Source organism: Pan paniscus, chromosome 10, assembly GCF_029289425.2.
Source record: "Pan paniscus chromosome 10, NHGRI_mPanPan1-v2.0_pri, whole genome shotgun sequence".
NCBI lineage: Eukaryota > Metazoa > Chordata > Mammalia > Primates > Hominidae > Pan > Pan paniscus.
In genome coordinates this window covers 86,161,129-86,176,378 of record NC_073259.2, presented here as the reverse complement: position 1 = coordinate 86,176,378, position 15,250 = coordinate 86,161,129, and the positions used below count along the sequence as shown (strand labels likewise).

Genomic DNA, 15,250 nt, shown 5'->3' with positions numbered 1-15,250 from the left:
CCTTTAAAAATATGTAAACTTAGTAATATAGTGGCTAAATAATAAAGTGGCTAAGTGGTAGAATCCTAATAGCCTTTATAAAAAAACTGTTTTAAAAAGCACTCTTGAATAATTTACATCTCAATTTTAGATTTTTAAGGAAAGATTTTATTTTTTAGATCCTAATAATTTTAAGGTTTTATACACAGTTTGGTTTTTGAATAAAAAGTAAGCAAGGAATATTAAGATAAAAGTTTCATTGCCTTAAAACATATGGCACAATTAACTATGTAACTATGTCTATTAGTTTTCCCTAGTACTTTGTACTTTGCTTTTGTTTTTGTTGTTGTCTTTCTTTCTTTCTTTCTTTCTTTCTTTCTTTTTTTTTTTTTTCTTTGAGACAGGATCTTGATCTATCACTCAGGTGCACTGCGCATTCATGACTCACTGTAGCCCACCGTGCCCGGCCTACTTTTTACATTTTTTGCCAGTTTATCCTGCCCAATTCTGCTTCTAGGCTTCCTAGAATTATAGAAAGCTGGTAAAGATTCAAGAATCAATAAATAATTCATGTATTTTTAAATAATAATTTATTCTTTTAAAAAATAATCAAGAAATATACTCACCGCATTTTTGTTAATCTATAATAGTCCTGTTACATATACTAGTAGCAAGCATAATCATTAAATATCCATTATATACATACCGTATAGCATGACTTTTTTCACTACCAATTTTTCAAAACTATTATTTGCTTTAACCTTTGCCTTCTTTCATACTCTGTGGTTATTAATACCAGGTGGGTGTTACCATAAAAATAAAGAAATGAGCCAGAATATTAATATATTTTTTTCAGTAGCTTAGGTGTGGAATTAATGATATCATGATGGAACTGGATTATTTGCCATTTTTTTTTTACAATGGTTTTGAGCAAGCCCAATGTCCTGGAGATGATAAAAAAATATGAAACACTTGACTGAATAAAAATGTTTTTATTTATTCTGTAAGCCAATAAGTGGCCATTTATCCATTCAAATTTATTAATTAAAAAGTTATGACGTTAGTATTAGCTATTTGTTAGGCAACATGTTAAACAATCCACAATGAATCAAAAATGACACTTGCTCTCATGAAAAAATACAATTTAGAATTCAAATTCAAAACAGGTTAAATATAGTTTTTAATATACAGTTAATCAAAAAACATCTATTGCAGGGATCAAAAATTTAAATGCCTAACAGGACAAGGCTAATAAAGAATAAATGGACTTGAAGTATTTAAATAGTCACATGATCTTCCTTGGCTGTCTTTCATTTTCCCATTTGACAGCAATATAAATAGCAAAGGGTATTTCTTTCCCATGAGGAAAGCAACAGCACAATGAAAACTAGCCACCCAAATTTAGCTTCAGTGTCAGGAAGAAAAGCATTGGTGGAGGCTGTGGCTTCCTGAGAGCCCATGCCAACATCTAAAGGTGTCAATTACAGGTGACTGAAAACCCAGAGGAATTTCATCTTAGTATTGCTAGATATTCCATAGATATTCCAATTATTTTTAAAAGGAATTTAAAATTTTGAATTTTTAGGTAGAAGCTCCATATTTCACAATATTTCACAGTGTTGGCTTAGATTCCCTCTCACTCTCCCTCCCCTCTCCCTCTTTTCCTTTTTTTTTTTTTTTTTTTTTGAGACAGCGTTTGGCTCTGTCGCCCAGGCTGGAGTGCAGTGGTGCTCACTGCAACAGCCTCAGCCTCCCAGGTTCAGGCGATTCTCCTGCCTCAGCCTCCCAAATAGCTGGGATTACAGACATATGCCACTACACCGGGCTAATTTCTGTATTTTTAGTAGAGACGGGGTTTTGCCATGTTGGCCAGGCTGGTCTCGAACTCCTGACCTCAAGTGATCCACCCGCGTCAGCCTCCCAAAGTGTTGAGATTACCGGCATGAGCCACCGCGCTTGGCCTTAGATTTCAAAACAAACACAAAAACCATAAGTTTGCCAAAGGTAACACCTCTGCAGATCAGGTTAGGCTTGTGATTTCCAACCACTTTGCAGACATCCGGAGACAAATGGGATAGATCTAGCTAATATTTTCAAATTTTATTTTATAGGTATAGTCCAAAGAAATTTGGCAACTTGCCTGATGTCACACAATAATTTCTTGATTGAACCAGGCAAAAATGCAAATCAACTAAATCTCTATTGAGAGTTATTAAGAAGGCATGAAAAATAATAAGTTGCTTTTTCATGTGATAGTTTAAAAAGCATTTTCATAGGTATTTTCTCATTGCCAATTAAATCCTAAGGCCTGATCATGGCGGACTGGGGAAAGAATGACTCCTCATGTTTTATGATTTTTCTCTTTAGTAGTTCCCCAAATATTAATTTATTTGAATTATTTTACTACAGTTTACTTGTCAATTCAAATATATCATTTTCATCATCTCAAATACAACTTTCAATTTTCTAATAATATCACCTTCTCATGTGGCTCGATCACCTAATCCATTCTTTACTCACTTCACTAGGATATACCCTACCTCCATATATTGGCCTATAAATATATATATATATATATATATATATATATATATACACACACACATATATGTATATATATATACATATTCTATTTTAATCTGTGTTCCCATTTCATATTCTACTCTTAAAACAATATTTCTCATGTATGCTTTCTAATTATCCTCATCATTTTGACATCCCACTCCTATCTACAAATGTACCCCTTGTGTTCTCTATAAACTTGCACTATCCAATCTAGTAGCTGCTAGGCACATGTGGCTATTTCAATGTAAATTAATTAAAATAAAAAAGTCAATTCATCTCTTTGCCAGATATACTTCAAATAATCAATAGCAACATATGGTTCATAGTTACTATATTAGATAGTGTAGATACAGAACACTTTTATTAACACAGAAAGGTCTACTGGACACTGGTAGACTAGTAATCTGTTTTTTCTTAAACTCATGATCCTTTTCTTGAGGAATAAATTTTTCAAAAAATCTTTAATATTGGGATACACAATAGTTGTATATATTTATGGGGTGCATGTGGTATTATACAAACATATGCTGTGTAACGATCAAATCTGGGAAAGTGGAATATCCCATTCTTCATTTAGGAAGAATATCATTTCTTCCTGTTAGGAACATTCCAAATCTTCTTTTCTAGCTATTTTGAAATGTACAATAAATTATTGTTAACTATAGTCACTCTATTGTGCTACCAATCACTAGACCTTATTTCTTCTATCTAAGTGTATTTTTCTTTCTTTCTTTTTTTTTAATTTAGTTTTTCTTAGGTTTCATGAAGGTAGCTTTATCCAAATATTAATTATTGTATGTATTTAGAATAATAATGATGCTACATCTTTTGATGTTACACATAGATGTAAATGGCAATGGTTTAAATCAGAATACAATTCCCCAACAAATGGCAGTGCTGGCCCAACAGGAGGAACACTAAGTCTTAATATATTTCTTTTATGTGTTTTTTTCATGTGTGTTTACACATTCCTCACTTTATCCATTTGCACAAAAAGTACATTTACCTAAAAACTAATCGTGATTTCTTAATTTCTAGAAGCTATGGGTAATTTTAATCATTGAAAGGAGAGATTAGAAAAATATTACCTCTGCCAATAACAGTCAGATTTTGAATGACTATGTAAGGCAGTAAATATATGAGATTAATCTATAAAGAGAAGGTTCAAACAAACATTTGAACCTAATGATAATGAGTGAAAAAAATACTGCCCATGATGCTCAGTTGATCAGTGACAGCAGAGGCTATGAACTTTTCATGAACCTTACAGTACAGGATTAAGGCTTATTCATAGTACTCAAGTCCCATTGAGATTCAGTAGGCTGCTTTTAAATATACCTCACTGTTAACCTAGCTCTAAAAAGACTCTCTCATAAAATATAACTTCCTGTAGGCTACTTTTTTTAAAAAGATAGAATTGTATTTACCAAACAGAAAAACTCTCCTTGTCAAAAATGAATTATAATGTCACACGTTTGCAAAAGAACTTGAAACACTGGTATTTTTCTCTTAATAAATAAAGTTTCTATCTAAGTGTGCTGGCTTACACCTGTAATCCCAGCACTTGGGGAGGCTAAAGCAGGAGGAATTGCTTGAGGCCATGGGTATTGATCAGTCTGGTCAATATAGCAATGACCTTGTCTCTAAAACAATTTTAAAATTAGCTGGGCATGGTGGTGCATGCCTGTAGTCCTAGCTGCTTGACAGGCTGAGGCAGAAGGATAACTTGAGCCCAGGAGTTCAAGGTTGCAGTGAGCTATGATTGTGTCATTGTACTCCAGCCTGGGTGACAAAGCAAGACCTCGACTCAAAAATAAATAAATAAATAAATAAAATAAAATAAAAATAAAAGTTAAAAAAATCACACTCTTTCAAAAGGTATATTTAAAAAAACATCTCTGGTTCTTTTATGCTTTTACCCTTTACCCTTACTGCTTTTACCCTTCGATAATCCTCTCAACAATAAACTTAAAAATAAAAAATGAGAAGAAAATACTATAGAACAATTAACAGTCATGGCTCAAAGAACAAAACATGGACAACTCGTCATTACTAAAATGATAGCATAGCAGACTACATACATGGTTTCAGAGACTCCAAGTCATACCTCAGTAGGTTTTATGAAATCGAATTCTACATCCACTCATTGATTATGATGAGTGCACAAAAGCCAAGTGAAAGCACATGTAAGTGACCAAAGAATGGCAGGTGGAGCACCTGGCACTTTATTGGGTATTGGGCAGCTTAGAGTATGCCGTTATTTCGCTACACAACTCCTGTGCAAGTCATAGATGAATGTGATCTGTTCACAGTAAAATGATCTATTTCATCATCTGTGTGCATGGCAAAAGCACAAGCTTTTTCTTAACAGCCATTACTTACTGTAGAGTAAAGAGAAGAAGTGCTGGACACCAGTGATAATGAAGAGCCATGAACTGGAGAAAACAAACAGAACAATAGAGTTAAAACAATAAGGTCTACTCAAAAATTCCAGCCTTTACAGAAAAGTAAAGAACGGGTGGTTAGGGAAATTAAGTAATAACAACTAACTATAAGATTCTGAGAACCAGCCTGCTATAATTTTTTGGCAGTCAGGACGTTGAGACATGGAAGAGCCCCATCCATACTCCCTAAAGTACCTCAGTTGCCAAGTTATTAGACAGAAGCCTACAAGCATGAGCCCTACCAGCCTGTTTCGTACATGTTGAAAGCTACAGTAAATTCCCATATAATAAACAGAATAGCATGGAAACCCAAACTAAAGTTGCCATAAACTTTTGAACCTTAAAAAATGTATGTACCTTATTTATTTCATTTGTATCCAACAAAGGTCCACTTTCAGATTTTTTTCTCCATATAATTTCAGGAAAATAAGCACTTTTATCTAATGTGTTATTACAACATTATCTGTGATGTGTTGATCATACTCTTATAAATGTGGAATTACTGTTCCTTTACTAATTTTAGGAAGAGAAAAATACTTTTTTTTTCAAGGTGGTGTCTCAGAGAAATTGAGAATGGAAATGTCGCACTGGCTTTTATCTATTTCAAAATATCACTGTAAACATTGGACATTCTGCTTTATACTCCCATACTTCCAATGTACTAAACCCAAAAGGTGGATAAAATGGTGCTGATTAATATTTGCAGAAAAGTTCATCCTCTTTTTACTATGGAGTAGTATGTTTATTTCTGCTCATTGTGCATTAAACAAACATTAGTTGAGTATGAACGATGTGACAAGCTGTTGCTAGATCCTGGAACTACAAAAATAAATAAGATAAAATCCCAAAAGCTCAAAGAGAAGATAAAAATTTAAAAGATATTTACAATAGAGTACTGTGATTGCTATTGAGATCAATATGGTGGGCACTACAAGGACATATGGGAGGTGCTTAAGACCTGATCAGGAGACGGCTGGAATAGCTGCACTAGGCTTGTAGATGAAAACATGGGGATGGAATTGAAGGATACCAGGAAGAACCTTTTTAAAACTGAGTATATAGATGTGGTCAAAAGAGGAATAAAGAAGAACCCCCAGTTTTCTAACTTGGGCAAAGCTATTACTCTATGTAATGTGCAAAATGTTGGTATTTGAGTCAATTATTTAAAAAAAAATTCTTTCTATCTCTAATAATACCCTCGTAAACTAAAGTGTTACCCTGATGTACCATAGGAAAGGTGGACAATTAATTAGACGATCTCATTCTCATTCTTTCTGTTTATGACCTTAGAACATGTGGCTCAGTCTCTTCATCTGTCAGTGTGAGCATTAGGTAGGATATCAATAAAGTCCCTTCAATCTAGTTCAATAAGTCTTGAATCTAGATCGCCATTTAAGAAGTAGAATAGTTCAGTATTCAATGCGTGAGCACAAAAAAGCCATCTTGCCCACTTAGGCTAGCTTTCAGAAATTCAGATTATTTAATCCTGATACATTGAAGGCCAGAATTTCCCAGTATATAAAAATCACTTTATTTGTCAATGCCACACTCTAGAAAGCCATCTGTATGCTTAGCAAATTATTTTAAGAGTATTATAAGAAGCCTATCTGTGAAGAGAGCAACAGAACCATTTCAGAAAGCAGGGTCCTTACATTTGAGAGTAGTTATATTTTGTCTATCTACATGGATAAAATCAGTGGAGTCATTGGATATAATTCACTGTCTGTCACAGTGAACTTAGTGGCTTGGTTAATATTGCAAAAGGCAATGACAACTATTCTCTACTGATTTAGTGCCAGTATATTAAATCCATAGTGGTGACCTGAAAAACATGAGTCAATTTTCATTGCTGCCTAACCCCTCAGTCAGAAGATACTTTAAATAAGAAGGCAGGAAGGGAAAAGATCATGGAACAGAATTATTCTTTGTTCTCATATTTCATCCTTGTGACAAACCTAAGAAGTTACAGATGCAGAACTTAGAGATAAGAAGGTTAAGAAACTTGCCTAAGTTTATACCACAAGTAAATGGATGGCTAAAGACTTAAACTCTGGTATGTCTCAAGATTTGGAGACTTTTCTTTTAAACATAATTATTAGGGTTAATAATTTCATTCTAATCAGTTTGAATTTGTATATCTAGTTTTATTTTATCCTTAGCTGACATGCTTTATAATATGTATGCTGTAAGTTTTCTTTATGGATACTAAAAAAATTCATTAAATCAAAGAGAAAAGTCTCTCAAATTATTGTTAAATTTGACATTTGAGCTTCTACAGTTTACAAAAATATATATATTTGAGCATCAACTCAGCTTCCTGAGGTTTTCAAGCTGATTTATTTGGAGTATTTACATAGAACTATATAACTATAAAGATATTTATTAGGTTAGGTGACAATTTTATTGCCATTGGATGAAGAAATAGTGACTTACAAAGCAAAAAAGTAGGTACAATATGAATCTAAAATGATATAATAAAAAATTAGCACCAGAGGGAATTCCTGGGAATAAAAGTCAGCAACATGTGGTATTTTCATAAAATAATGTTTCTGGTTTGTGTGTCTTTATGGCTCTTTAACCAAAATGTCAAACAAAACATTTGCTCTGATATTTGATGCACCTGGGAAAATAGTTTATATGTATATTTCTGTATTGGAAAAGTAGATTTAGTCTAAACTCTTCTACAGCCAAGTATTAATATAAACAAATTCTGGCATATTTCCAAATACATAAAGAAATAGAAGATAATACAGAATAAAACTTCTTCAAGCTTCTAGTTTCCCAAATGATAATTACACTAGTTTATTTTCCTCTTCAGGAATCTTTGTGATGTGAGTGACACGATGGTTTCCCTCTCAGGGTTTAAATAAAGTGACTTCGTCTTTAATCCCCCCCAACGCTTACCTTCTTCCATGCTGTCTCTGAATGAGCCCGAATGACTGATGGCACGAGGTCTTTCCTCCAGAGAAGTGGCACTCCCACAAAGCTGGGAGTCATCATAGAGATCGAAGGAAGAGTCTTGGGCTGGGATGCTGTTTGAGCGCATCATGCTGGGCCCGGGAAGGTTAAATTGAGACAAATTTGTTGGGCTCACTGAAAAACAAAGCACACAGAGCCTATTACTCTTAAGCTTGAAAGATGAAAATAGCAGGTTGATAGAAAGTAAGAACATGATCCCAATACTTATGAAAACATGAATGTATAGTGAGTCCCTATTTAAGGTAAGAGTCTGCCTCTGAAATGTTCAATAACAGATCCCATTGCGTCCCTCTTTTCCTCTGGCACTTTTATGGCAAGCCTTACGTCAATTTCTAAAGCAACAGTACACAAAACCAACAAGTCACCTCTACTGCTCTTGCTAGAAATGTAATAACATGGTGTTTTCTGCTACCTGTTATGAAGAAAAGATGGTCTTTCTAGAGTTTTCGGTTTTCTCTTTAAAAATAGTCATCACTTTAATGGAAAAAGCAAAATCAAAAAGAAAGTAAAATATAAAACATCTAAATTTCCCAAGAAGGGCTTTAAATGCTTCCAGGCAAATACTCTCAGTCACTTCAAGCTCTTAATTGATGTAAGTTCATGATTAGGACCATCATTATTATCAAAGTTAGATTATAAGGAAATAGTGTATAATAAACATTTTTATAACTAAACACAATGTAACATACATGGTATCTGCAGCCCACCATAAAGTTAATTATATGAAATGATTTTCTACTCTGTTTAAGATGAGCATATCACGATGAGATGGTCAAAAGTCACAAACATGTTATATTTCCAAAGAAGTATCTTAAGTCTGTAATTTTTAATAACAATTTATTTTCTTATTGCTTATTGCCAAAGAGTCCTCACCTGGTAGTCATCAATTTAAGGAAAGATTTGGTTGATTGTATGTACAACTACATTGGAAAACAATATAGTTGTGAAATTTGGAATAAAAGCAAAACAGAAAAATTGAGAAAGATATTCTAAATGCTCATATTTAAGAAAAGCAAGTTTGTTACTGGTATATGAGAAAGCAGGCAGGAGCCTCTTAAGATATAAAAGGAACTAACGAGTATTTTCAAAACCCTGCGGAATCCGTCAGTGGCTTAGAGTTGCTCTGACATCACTTCAAAATTTACTAAGATTTTTTCTGTGACACAGGCACTAAACTTCTTCTTAATACAAGTACTGGCTCTCAAAACAATGTAAAACAGGAAAAGTAAACCCAGAGGTAACCGGAGAGAAGTATCTCACATTTGGAAGGCACTGTGCTTGATAATTCTGGTATTAACCGAATTAACACACCGAACAACCCTCTGATAGAGCCAGTTATTGATTGGAGTAAAAGGAAGCATAGGACTAAGAATCACATATTTAAAATGTAATGGAAAAGGAAGAAAATATGAATCTCCAAAGTGCATAATCTATTGGAAAAAAAGAAGAAAGGATGGAAAGGCGAAAAAAGTAAAAAAGGGAGAGGGAGAGGATCTGCCTATCTTTCAAGCATATTCCTTCAGCCTGCAGTGACCATTAGTACCATTTCGGTCTGATTAGTGACAACAGCCAGTAGGTACACTGTAGGACACTGAAGACTTAAAATGTTTATGTTTAAGGTGGCAAGATTGGGGTAAGTCACCCTATTCTTGGTTCACAGTATGAATTTACTCTTGTTTAAATTAATGAAGTATTAAACAAATTTGCAAGTGCATCATTTTAAGTATACGTATCTATAGGGTTAGGAGGATATTTTATTTGCTTTTTGGCTTTGTATAATTCTTACCTAAATGATTGCAGAGATATCCAAGTGAAGTGTACTTCTACAATTTCAATACATAATACCTAGCTCTATCAAGATGAAACATTAATGAGGATTAGGATAGATTTTAAAGGGAATAGTTTGCATTTACAAACCCTTTTGATAGCTTCTGCATTGGAAATTACACCTAACTATTTAAGAGTGTTCAATTAAGTTAATAACTATGACAGATCTGCTTTTAGATGTTGTAGTTGAATAGAAGGAAAAATATGACACAGTCTCTGATTTCAAGAGTAGCCAGTAGGGCAGATGTCTGAAGAAGGAGAAAAGTTAATATGTAAAATAGAACAAGAAAAACTATACAGTAGAAGACAAATGTAAGACATACAAAGATAATTTTTTGAATGGAACACAAATTAGTAAAGAGCTTCTAGTGGTAGTTTTGCTTTCCATCTGCTTTGGGCAAATAACCCAATCACTACCCTTCAGTTTTTTTATGACTAAAAAATGGAAGAATAAAAGGCCTATAAGATCCATTCGAAGCCAAGAGACACACGAGAATTTCCAAATAGAAGAGAAACAGATATGGCAATGTATTAGGAAAAAGAGGGCTACCAACTTTGTCTTAAATTGCATTTGCATAGCCAAGCCACTATCTTGGCAAAGCCACTAACCTTTTATTAAGATTATATATTTATTTGTAGTAACTTGAGGAAAACAGGATCCTATATAAATGTGGACTGGGTTTTTATGATATTATTAAATACTATTATTGTGAGACAGGGTCTCACTCTGTCTTCCAGGCTGGAGTATGCAGTGCCATGATCATAGCTCACTGTAGCCTCTAACTCCTGGACAAGGGATCCTCTTGCCCCAGCCTCCTGAGTGCTGCTGGTATTACAGGCATGATCCAATGTGTCTGGCTGGACTGGGTTTTTAAATAACCCCAAGTCACTCTCTACTTTTGCATCTACAGCTAGACATTAACTAGTGAGTTTATTATATTGTTTTAAATATGAAGAGCTGTCATATGCAATCTAACTTTGACTTATTTTGTAGAATCTGGATATATATAACTAGGAACAATAGGTGAAGATTCAGGAAAATTTTATTTGATCTCTTAAAGAAAGAATTTCAAAGGTGTTATTTCTAGATTTTAGTAGTTTCTGTCATTGGTGGGTTTAAAGAAGAAGCTAGAGATGTCATAAAATTTTACATAAGAGATGAAGGGTTGAACCAGATGTGGTCTCTTCTGACAGTGAGATTCTATGCTTCCGAAAGAATAGAAGACAGGAGTTTATTCTGAGAAGATTGAAGGTTGAACACGAAGATGGGAAAGGATTCAAGGTAGAGGAAGATTTGAGTACAAAAGCATAGAAACTGTTCCTATGCAAAGGTGTTTAACAATCACCGTATGCAAAAGGATCCATCGAATTTAGAGAATATTAGATGGATATTAGAAGTGACAGGTTGACATTAATGTTCCTGCATGTAACCCTTGTGGCAAGATGAAAAATGAATCTGAGCGATTGTTATCATGCATGGAGGCATGACAATGAGTCTCACCAGGTTATGAGGTGGCTCACAAGAACTATGACCTCTTCTGTTTCTCTTCTATTTAGAAATTCTTGTGTGTCTCCTGGCTTTGAATGGATCTTAGAGGCCTTTATTCTTCCATTTTTTTATTCATAAAAAATTGAAGGGTAGCGATTGGGTTATTTTCCCAAATGAAGTTTCATCCAAAGACTTTTTGATTTATGTAAGTTATACTTTGTTAGTCTTTCTTGAATGGGAATGGTTTCTACTAGGGCTAGCATGCTGGGAACGACACACGAACCATAGTTTACTGTGGCAGTAGCTCACAGTAGTCTACTAAATATGACATATTGTAGTGATCTTAATTTTCTAATATATGTTGTGATTTTTTATAGTAAAATTTCTAAAAATTTTATATATTAACACATTTTAATTGGTAGAAAGAATAAAGAAAACATGAATACTGCAACTTTTGAATATTAATAATAATCCTGTATCTTACTGATTATTCAGAAAAGATAATGGTCAAATCAAAAATGGGTGATGCTAAAAGACAACAAGAGGACATATTTAAGGTAAGTATATATATATATATATTTAAAATTTAATAATAAAGTAACTTTAATTTATTATTGCATTTTAAGAGTACTCATTTTCTTGCCCAATGAACAGAGGTTCAGGTGAACTGTAAATACAATAAAAACTCTTCAAATATTATGTTTTTGAACCAATCATTTTTTCCACTCTGAAACCATACAGCATAAAGATCTCAAAATGCCTGATTTGAAGCCATACGTGTTTCTAAGATCTGGAGAGGTACATGAGATTATGTTGACATGGACAGGAATATCTTCTTTTATACCTTCCAATGGGTGAAAATGTTGAAACATAAGGGAGTCGACAGAGTAAGATCAATTTAAAATCTGCTGCAATTGTCTATAGTTAAAAAAGCTTCAGCAAGGACAATGTCCCTGAAAATGAGAGACAGATGTAGGAGATATTCTGAAGATAAAATCACAGGTTCCTGTCTATCAAAAATGTACAATATGAAGAGCACAGTTTCAAGTAAGACTATTGATTACACAGATTTTGTGCTAGAGTAGAGAGAAGGATGATACATGAAATTATAAGACAAATAGAAGGAAAGAACTTAAGAAAAGACTTTGATTTCAGGTGGCTATATGGTCTAGCACACTGATGGGATTTTAGTTTTAGAGCTGAAAAAGGTCTCAGACAGAAAGTGAAATGTTGATTTGAGAGATTAGAATTAAAGTTGTGAATGAGAACATAGAAAAAGGGTTTAGGATAAAAAAAAGTCTACAGGAAAAACAACTTGGTAAACACATAAATATAAGGAGGAGATGGAGGATGAATTGCATTGCCCAGGGTTTGCACCTAATACCTGGAACAATTATTAATATAGTCCCATTCACTCTCAAAAGTGACCTTGTGTCTACAATAAATGATACAGCTATGTTAAGATGAGCAACCCCAGGAGAAAGAACTGTAGTTGGAAAAGTATGAAGAGAATCAAGAGGGCAGTGTCACTTAAGTCATGGCCTGTCTGACACAGCTGAGAGATCTCTGATATAAACCACAATAGATTAAGGGGGGAAACCCACATCCTAGAAAGGTAAACTTGACCTTTCAGACTTGGTTTCTATAGCAATGAAATGTAAGGGATGTATTTGATCAGTGGTTTTCTAATTCATTAGAACATTAAAGCTCTACAGAGAGCTTTGTTGTCAGTAAAAGTATAATTCACATTTCATTTATTAATTGTGTTTTAACTCTGAAAACTATGTAATAAAATACATTCCCAAGTGTGCTACAGAACCATTCATTTTTTAACACATTGTGACCATGGACATGTTGGCTTCAGTTGCCATGTTAACTTTAATTTATGCAAATCTTAGCATACACTTATCTTTGCACAAATATTTGATATTTGTGGTAAATGAGTCCTTGATAACAATGTCATAGTTTTGTACTTCAAAAATACAATCTTTCAAAAACACAATCTGTGAATATCTTTTACATAAAATCCTGTGGTTACTGTCTTGCGAATTACTACTCAATTAAATGTAGACAAAGCTCAGGCATATCTGATGAATGCTACTCTATGATCGTGTGAGACATGCTTTCCAGTGAAAATAATGATTTGGCAGAATCTGTCAAGTCTTACACACTTCTCCATCTTTACATACACTATATCCGTCATTCTTTACAATATGACCTAGGTATTATGTATCCATTCAAGAGATAAGAAAATTAAGTTTAAACGACTTCACCAATGTCAGACATAGTTAAGTGGTGAGTCTTTTTGTTCCTAAGGAATAATGAAGGTGGATTTAATCAGAATAATAATGGTGAGGGAAAATAGAAGAAGGAGTCAACTAATCAAATTAATGTCAATTAATGAAAGAATTGATAGGAGACATGAAGTACTTAGCAAGCTTATAGCACTTTAGGTGATTTGGGTGTGTTTTAGATGTTGTATAAAATTTTTTCATATTCCTATGACCTACACAAACATTTTAAATTCATTTTTTGACGTTAAAGTGTTAGGCTTTTTGCTTTTTTAAAAAATCAACTGCATCTTAAAGCAAATAAAAGCTATACATTCTTTGGCATTATAGGTAAATTCTCTTATCACTATATAGGTTAGGAAACAAAAACTTGGTGTTTAATATGAAATCATTAGCTTATATGAAACCATGACCAAAATAATTGTTTTCAATTGCTAAAAGCCCTACTCAATATAGTGGGAAGGGTTGCAATAGAAAAGACATAGCCTTGAGTCTTGTCCTGGCTGAAAGCTGGAAAGTCCAACTTACTGAAAAATGTCAATCTTCTGTAGGTTCATGATTAGAATTTTTTTTCCAGTGAAAAAAAGAAAAAGTAATGAGGCCCTTGGAACCCTCAGGGCCCAGGAGGGTTTGACCCCTTAGTGTCTGGGCTTCAGGTTTGGGAGAAGGGAAGAAGAGGGAGGCACTTGAGGACCCAAGGTGCTTCTCTGTGTGGATGCGGTCCATGGGTGTAGGAGCCCTTGGAGGCTGCTGCCTTGGCACTGATGCTGGCCAACACAGATGTATTTTTGTGCAAGCCCTGGAAAGAGGTGCTGGAGTACCTGGAGAATATAGACCTGAAAACACTGGAGAAGTAACCAATGAGTTTCAAAGCAAAGGAGCTATCGGGAGAAGAATGGAGTTGTGATTGTGGCTGTGCCAGGCTGTTTTCTCTGGCAAGAGGGGCTGCAGATCTGTCCTCCCTGCAACCCAAGTTGGATAAGCTGGGCATCTCCCTCTATGCAGTCATTAAAGAGCAGGTCAGGACTGACATAAAGTTTTTCCAGCCTTGTTTCAAAAGAGAAATCTTCCTGGATGATAATAAAAAGTTCTATGATCTACAAAGACAGAAGATGATATTTATGGGATTTAGCCCTCTGGGAGTGTGGTACAACTACCTCCAGCCAGGAATCGAGGCTTCCCTGGAAGCCTGGAAAGCCAAGGCTTCATCCTCAGGGGAGTTTTTGTGGTGGGATCAGGAAAGCAGGGGATTCCCGAGCATGAAGAAAAAGAATATGGAGACAAAGTAAACTCACTTTCTGTTCTGGAAGCTGCTAGGAAGATCAAACCAGAGACTTTGGCCTCAGAGAAAAAATTGATCGCATGAAATTGTCCAACTCAGAGAAACTAGGGGCATTCATTCACCTGTGTTCATGGAATGTGTTGTCCCCACTTGTGTCCCTAAGGAGTTAGAAACCTGCATTTATCTTATTCTCAGTATGGCTTATTAACATATTTTAATATTACACTCTGTTTAGGCCCAGTAAGGCAAAATAGTCCCCAAACTAGACTGGCAAAAAGCTAAGAAAGCAGTGAAGATTATTCAGCTAAAACCTGGAAAATACAAGTCTCAAAATTGACTGTTGTGCCTCATTACAAATGTATATGGTGTTTGAGTTCTGTTATTTGAAATTATG

The 15,250-nt window shown here is 34.4% G+C and overlaps 1 protein-coding gene and 1 pseudogene across 15 annotated transcripts in view; one reads left to right on the top strand and one right to left on the bottom strand.

The window, feature by feature from the left end:
* Positions 1-15,250, bottom strand: part of NAV3 (neuron navigator 3) — an 892,922-nt gene that overhangs the window by 68,321 nt on the left and 809,351 nt on the right. For all 15 annotated transcript variants that reach the window (XM_008958338.6, XM_063593553.1, XM_063593552.1 and 12 more), the window contains 2 exons: positions 7,893-8,081; positions 4,927-4,979 (listed from right to left, as the gene is read on the bottom strand). In XM_008958338.6, the coding sequence (XP_008956586.1) occupies positions 4,927-4,979; positions 7,893-8,081 (242 nt within the window). The remainder of the gene's footprint in view (positions 1-4,926; positions 4,980-7,892; positions 8,082-15,250) is intronic.
* LOC103784060 (peroxiredoxin-like 2A) lies at positions 12,231-15,039 on the top strand (annotated as a pseudogene).